This window comes from Cynara cardunculus, assembly GCF_001531365.2.
Source record: "Cynara cardunculus var. scolymus isolate 2C chromosome LG 13, CcrdV1, whole genome shotgun sequence".
Taxonomy (NCBI): domain Eukaryota; kingdom Viridiplantae; phylum Streptophyta; class Magnoliopsida; order Asterales; family Asteraceae; genus Cynara; species Cynara cardunculus.
This window is the reverse complement of record NC_037540.1, coordinates 38,769,924-38,778,071: the sequence shown is the minus strand read 5'-3', so window position 1 is coordinate 38,778,071 and position 8,148 is coordinate 38,769,924. Positions and strand designations below refer to the sequence as shown.

The 8,148-nt window shown below is 34.2% G+C and overlaps 1 protein-coding gene across 1 annotated transcript; it reads left to right on the top strand.

Moving 5' to 3' along the window:
• Positions 1–926: 926 nt before the first annotated feature.
• On the top strand, positions 927–2,333 carry LOC112525035 (malonyl-coenzyme A:anthocyanin 3-O-glucoside-6''-O-malonyltransferase-like). Its single transcript, XM_025134977.1, has one exon. It carries the CDS (start codon positions 927–929, stop codon positions 2,331–2,333), a length of 1,407 nt encoding a protein of 468 aa, XP_024990745.1.
• The last annotated feature ends 5,815 nt before the right edge of the window (positions 2,334–8,148 follow it).

The window sequence follows — 8,148 nt, the reverse complement described above, 5'->3', positions numbered from 1 at the left end:
AAAAATAAAAACATCATCGCTTTCTCAAAATAACATAAAGCCATATTATAACATCGACTGAGATAAAGAATAAAATGAAATATTAAAATCACGATGTATTTCGCTGCATTGCGCGAGTACGCTTCTAGTATATATATATATAGACTTGGGATCATATGAGACCAATGCTTTTTCGTGAGACCCGTAAAACCAATTCTCAACCCTTGGATTAAATCTATAATCTTAACACTTAATCACAAAATTTGTCACAAGAGTTCTCAATAATTACAAAATTGCCACCGTGCAACTTTAAACTATTAGATCATTAGTTTATAAAGTTGATCAATGAACATAAATTGGTCTCACGGGTCTCACGAAAAACTCCTGGTCTCACGTGAACCCAACCCTATATATATATATATATATATATAGATATAGATATAGACTTCTCAATAATCACAAAATTGCCACCGTTCAATTTTAGACCATTAGATCATTAGCTTATAAAGTTGATCAATGAACGTAAATTAGTCTTACGGGTCTCACGAAAAACCCCTGGTCTTACATGAACCCAACCCTATATAGATATATATGTATATATATATAGATTTGGAATCATATGAGACTAAGGGTTTTCCGTGAGATCCGTAAGACCAATTCTCAACTCTTGGATTAAATCTACAATCACAAAATTATCACCATGCAATTTTAGATCATAAGAACATTAACTTATAAAGTTGATCAATGAACGTAAATTGGTCTTACCAGTCTCATGAAAAACCTTTGATCTCACGTGAACCCAATCCTATATATATATATATATATATATATATATATATATTACTTTATAAACCACGTTATCGGAATTTAACATATATAATGTATATATCAAGGGGTTTCATGGATCTAAAGCAAGAAGCTTTTCTACCCACAACCACAACCCATAGATGGCTGCCACCGATGGGTTGTTGACTGTTCTTGAAAAATGCCGAATCTCACCACCGCCAAACACCGTCGGCGAAAGGTCACTGCCACTAACTTTCTTCGATTTGCGATGGCTACTCTTCCATCCCATTCACCAGCTTTTCTTCTATGACTTCCCTCATTCCAAATCCCATTTCGTCCAAACTGTTATTCCCAACCTCAAACACTCGTTGTCCGTAACTCTTCAACACTTTTTCCCATTTGCAAGTAACTTGATCGTGTTTCCTGCTCCAAACCCTTCAGGTCTTGCTAGAAAACCTGAAATTCGCCACGTGGAGGGTGATTCCATCGCACTTACTTTTTCTGAGTCTACTCTTGATTTCAACGATCTTATAGGAAACCATCCTCGAGACTGTAACAAGTTTTATCCACTGGTACCTCAACTAGAAGGTGCCTCTAAAGTATCTGACTTTGTGAAAATCCCTATATTTTCCGTGCAAGTGACCATCTTCCCGAACATAGGCATCACGATTGGGCTCACCAATCACCACACCCTCTCCGATGCAAGCTCGAGGTATGATTTACTGAGGGCATGGACTTCAATAGCAAAATATGGTACGGATGAGATGTTCTTAGCTGGTGGATCTTTGCCGTTCTATGATAGAGTGATTGAATACCCTCAGATTTTAGATGAAATGTACTTGAAACTACCCCCGATTCAAAAACTAGACGAAAAATACCGGCCTCCTGCACTTGTTAGCCAGACTGATAGAGTTCGAGCCACTTTTATCTTGACTCGGGCACACATCAATCTGCTAAAGAAATGGCTATCAGTTCGACTTCCAACATTAGAATATGTATCATCGTTCACATTAGGTTGTGCTTATGCATGGAGTTGCATAGCCAAATCACGTTTGCATCTTGAAGGAAAGACGGGTGAAAATGAGCAAGAAAGGTTTGTTTGTGTCATAGATTGGAGATCTCGTTTGGATCCACCTGTTCCTCAAACTTATTTTGGCAATTGCGTGGGACCATGTTTCACCACAACAAATAGCACCTTACTAACAGGAAACAAAGGCTTCGTTACTGCTGTTGAATTAGTAGGAAAGACGATAAGGGAAACGTTGAAGAACAAGCAAGGAATGCTCAAAGATGCAGAGACATGGCTAGACAGAAGCATCCTGCAGGTTCCAACCGTGGGTGTGGCAGGAACTCCGAAGCTCAACATTTATGATGTGGATTTTGGGTGGGGAAAGCCAAGAAAGTATGAGACTATATCGATAGATTTCAGTCGATCGATTTCTGTTAATGTGAGCAGTGAATCAGCCGAAGATCTTGAATTTGGTGTGTCGCTTCCTGCTAAACAAATGGATTATTTTAGTACCATATATGGGCAAGAATTAGAGGATATAATTTCTGAAGAAATATAAGTGATTTGTGTGATAATGTTTCAATCTATCACGATATTCACTGTTTATTTTGTTCTTCTTAAAGTCAAATCCTTTGTGCCTCTTGCAAATATGAAATGTTCTCTTTGATGGATCTAAAGCAAGAAGCTTGACTCTAAAGGTCAGGAGGTCTCAGGTTTAAATCTAATGAGGAATAAAACTTCCCTTGTGACCACAGAGGTTCAAACGCAGTAACTCCGGGCTATCTGCAAAGCAGGTGGTTGCCTGAGATTAGTCGGCTCGCATAGCGGGTTGGATATCCAGGTTAATCAAAAAAAAAGTAGAGGTCATCATGAGTTGAGTTTATCGGGTTGAAGAAATTTGAACAACTTAATTTAATGTTGGCGGTTTGAAAATTTACAACCAATCCGTTCTGGTTATATTTAGACAAAGTAAAATCAATATCGGGAACAGAAAAATAAATGAAACTTTCCTTCGAAATGGGATCAATAATTCAAGAGGATATGAGTTCATCATTTATTTAGGTATTACATGTAACTTCCAATAATGCCCTTTTTTGAGTTTCATTGCTCGTTGTTGTCCAGTTGTTTTTGGTAACCTCTACATATTAAAGAGAAATACCAATAATTTTAGAGAAGCTATTAAAACTTTTGGGCCTAACCCAGTTTTAACCCAATAGACTCGGTTTGTTCTAATTTTGTATCGATTACATGGCGATTTTACCTCGGATTGATTTTTTTGAGATTTTTTTCATACGATTGATCGGTTTTTTGAGCATCCCAGCAATCAATCATAAAGTAGAAAGATGTATATATATATATATATGTGTGTGTGTGTGTGTGTGTGTATAAGTTATTAGATGTCACACATGTGAATACCGTCAAAGAGTATGTAAACCTATAGAGTGATATACAAAAAAATTTGATTTTCTCTATTTTCAGGGACCTGAGTTAAATCATGTTGACTATTGAAATAATTATTCTTGACGGATAATTATGAAAATATATGTTAAAGTCTAATCATGATAATTGCATGGTGTTATCTGTAAATGTGTATAATTATATTAAAATTTAAGAGAATTATATAAATATTATAGATAATTACTAAAACCTTTGTGGAGTTATGGACCAACTATAAGATAGTCCATATAGATAAGGTGATGGTTAACTTAATTTTAGAGATTAAATCCTTTTAGATTAGTTGTTAATGAAAATATAGAATATGAACATTTTCTTTTATGTAATACACATATATAGTTACGGTTCTGTTCTAGCATCCGGTGGAGGTGTGAAGCGTGTTCATGTGTGGATCACCAGTAGAGGAAACTTGTCTTGGTTTTTAAGTGCTTTATCAAAACTGTCTCTAAATCTGAAATATACAGATTCTAAATAGCCTATGGCGTGTTTTTAATTCGTTGTAATATATCATCGGGTCCGACTTAGGTTTTAAGGTTTTTAGAAAAGTTTTCTATAATTGAAACCTAAATTACTACATTTAAAAGGTTAAAAATTGTATTAAAACCCTACAATAACGTTCTGTCGTTGAGTACACTGGAGAATTTTTGCGATTACAAGCTAGATGTCGCCTTTCCGAAACGGAAGAGCAAATGAAGGCGCGATATATTAACGGTTTGAAGTTCATTGTTCAAGACCGATTGGGTCTTCACAGGACCGGCCCAAAGGGTGGGAGAGACGGCCGCCAGCCCAAGGCATCAAGCCTAAGGGCATCAATTTAAGCTCAGTGATATTATTAGTAATGAAAACGTTTCAAAGTGGCAACCACAAGACTCAAATTCTAAACCTCAAACATGAATAAACACTTCCGTACCATTAAGCTATTAATACATTTTGATATTTTTTTTCTTCTATATTAATTTAATTAGTTTGCTTGTTGATTCAATTTTTTCTTCCTTGCATTTCTTTTTTCGACTTTTGTCTTGTTTTCATTGAAACATTTATTTATCTGAAATAAAATTAATTACTAATACTTTCTATGTATTGTGTTTTGAAAATCATGTGATAATATTTGTAAGCTTATTATTCTTTTTGCCAAGTATTTTTTTTTTTTTTTTTTTGCAGAAAATTACTAGGATCAAGCTCTACATAAAACAATTTAGATCACTAGCTAATTTCTTCTCGGAATCACAAACATCTTTTATTATATTTTCTAAAATCAAACCATATATGAAATAATATTACTATATAATTTCAACTATTTTTTTTTGTGATTTCCATAATCATAAATATGATTCTCGAAGATTATTTTTTATTTTGTATTATGTTTCTTGATTCGATGTTGAAACTCGTAATTCCAATTTTGTTATCGCCCATTGTGTGGTTTGTTGCCTAAGGTTATGTATGATTGTTTAAACTACACAACACTCGTTACTCACGGATGTTTAGATATTCAAAATATGATGCACGTACAGTATTAAGTTTTCCTAAGTTTTAAGACAAATTAAACATCTTTATATGGTTGTATACAATTAGTTTGCGCACAACTATCATTATATACAAGTTTCTAAAGTTCAATTTAATTTGATGTTACATTATGATTATAATCATTAGGTATGCATTACAAAAAAATAGATTATCATTCACTAACAATAACAAAAATTGGTTTAGGAATGAGACGCCTAGCTTGATTAGGTTTCAAACCCTTTAAAAATAGTATGTTCCATTTATAGTTTTTAAATAGTGGGAGCATTATTTTACCTTTTGGTCCAGGACATGAGAAACCCTAGGACCGGCCCTGGGTCTTCAACTCATTTGTCTGTGGATCAAGCCCAAGTCATGGCTATAAAAGCTGGGAGACTTCAATTCCGAGCTATGTATAACACTCCCCAAACGACCTTAGTTCAAGCAAGAATCAGTGCCTCCGATCAAGTCCGGCTCAAACTAGTCCCCAAAACAAACCCGTTTTCCGTCAAAGCATCCTCAAAATATCCAACCGAAACGTCAGAGCAAGTTTTAGCAATGCTAGTCAAACTCCAAAACTCCCAACAACCCATACACCAAACTCAGAGGAACCAAGTTCTACCAATGCGGGGAACCGGGTCACTGATCGAATGAATGCCCGAAACAATGACAAGAGTTTGTGACTAATCATGAAGATGACATAAATGAAAAGATCGCCCTGAAAGTACGTATGGAAGAAGGAGCGGAAGAGTATGCCAAAATTGATGGCAAACCGATAACTTGTGTGATACAAAAGATTTTATGCTCATCTAAAACTCGTGAAAACTCCCAACCAAACAAGATTTTTCAAGCCAAATGTTCCATTGATAAAAAAGTAGGTACTTTAATTACTGATAGTCATAGTTGTAAAAATCTTGTTTCAAAGGTTTTGGTAACGCATCTCAAACTTTCCAACCGAGCCACACACAAATTCATACCAAATCACGTGGATCCAGAATGCGCCCGTAGTTAAAGTAACGGAAAGTTGCAAGCTTTCGTTATCTAATGGGAAAATATATAACGACAATGTTACTTGCGATGTCGTTGGAATGGATGCATGCCATGTTCTTTTAGGAAGGTCGTGGCAACACGATGTGGATGCTACTCACAGAGGTAGGCGGAATATGTACCTCTTTTCTTGGCTCGGAAAGAAAATCGTTATCTTACCTACCGGTTCAACCGTATCAGTCAGGACGGAAAGAAAGGCTCTCAATACCACACTCAAGTTGGTTGAAGACGTGGAGGTCCAAGAAAAGATTGCTCAAGCAAATACAAACACCGTCACGTCAAAACTTTCAAGGTACGAGACGAGGTTATGGTTTATTTGCGTAAAGAATGATTTCCTATTGGAACATATGCCAACCTTAGTCAAAAGAAATATGGTTTGCATAAGGTGACGCAAAAGATAAACGATAACGTATATGTCGTTGATTTTCCTAATACATGACCATTTCTAAAACTTTCAACATAGCCGACATCTACCAATATCACCCAACTTAAGATTTGGCTTATCCAACTTAAGATTTGGCTTATCCTCTTTTTAGGGTTTTCTTTTTTTAATTTGTAGTTTTATCTGTTATATAGATTGCATGTTACATTTTTAAGTAATACAGATGTATTTAACAAGTTTTTAAAAGTTTAAGAATTTATTTAACATGTTTTAGAAAATACAGTAACTTATTCATTAAATATATTTTTTTGTCTAAAACTTAATCATTTCAAACAGGAAAGTTCATTGAGTTTTTTTTTAAAACTTTTCCTTATATATATAATAATCAATTAAAAATACTTCTAATTAACATATTTTATTATTTTAATTTTTCTTTTCTGTTTGTATTGATGTATTATATTATTAAATATTTTTTTAATTATATTATAAAATATTATAATTAACTAATTTTTCAAAATCCCCCTTTTAATTAGAAGTATTATATATTAAGATTCTTTGGACAAAAAGAAGGTATATTCAACAGCTCTCCATGACATGAAAGAAATATAATATAAGTTGTCTTTCTGTACATTCTTAACGTTATGCAATTTTTTTTGTTTTTTTTTTATTTTTTTATATATATACTAGTTGTATACCCGTGCAATACGGCGAAGTCACAAATATATACAATTTGAATAAATAAGAGTTATGGTTTCAATTGGACTCGATCGCCGGAAAATTGTATGATAGTTAAAAATTCAATATACTTAAACCAACCTAATCTAATCTAATTGCTACTGAAGCATAAAAAAAAAAAAGAATTATTCTACGTATTATTTGTATTTGCACCTTGATGTACGAAAATGGTAAAAGTGATTGAATAAAATTAATTGATCCGAATATTGGATAAAACCAGACAAATTTAATCATCTACCAGTATTAATCGAATGTGAAAATTTAGTTTCATTAAATTGATTATGAAAATTAATATACAACAAACAAATGAATTAGATCAACTCCATCTACGATGAGATCCTTCTCAAAAGAGGTTTTCTTGACTCCATAAAAGTATAGGGATGATATAAAATAAAAACACCCTAAAAATTTATATAGGGATGATTCAACTTCAGCAGACACCCAATAAATCATACCTCTCTTTGAAGGAAGCCGGTTGACTAAAAATATGCCTCCTATAAAAGAAGAAAGTTGATTGTGATAAATAGAACAATACTGATAGCTATATTTTCTTGGATGAAAATTAATTTTAAGAAGCCCTTATCTTAATCATTTTGTGAGTAAATGTGTTTACTTAACACTTGTTTTATTTTGTAGAGCCAGCCCAAAAAGAAAAGAAAAGCCCAACTTATGGCCTAACTTATGTAGACTTCATCAAGCCCAAATAAAGCCCACATCTTCTCCACATTTTTGGATCGGACAGAAGCAGATGTGAGAGGGAAGGAGGCGACTTCTGTTCGTGGGGGATCGATTGAGCAAGTACGTGGGTTCGATTCAAGAGGAGAAGACGTGGGTTTGATTGAGAGAAATCATGGGATCGATTCGATTGGAGAGGGACGTGATCAAAGATAATGGGGGGCTGGTTCATTATAAAAGACGACAGGGGCTGTTCGAAGAAGGGTTGTTTAATTGGGAGGAGACGGTCGCAAGGGAGATAGTCGCGAGGGTGGAAGAAAGCGGCAAAGGGCTGTTCGATTGGGAGGACTTCACCATCAATTCTCATCACTTTTGGTAATTTCTTTAATTTCTTAGTTTGTTAACCCTAGATTAGTCATGTGTGGCTAATATCTTCATTCCAACATTAGTCACTTTAGATTTTGATGTTTTCCCACTTTGAGATTTCGTTGTAATCATTTGGGACAAGTTTATTTGTTGGATTTCTAGGTTAAATGTCAATTTCACTTTGAATGTTAAGTTATTTGGCCAATTATTTGAT

Coding starts and splice junctions, on each gene's coding strand:
- LOC112525035 (XM_025134977.1), top strand. CDS start 927: ATGGCTGCCACCGATGGGTTGTTGACTGTTCTTGAAAAATGCCGAATC.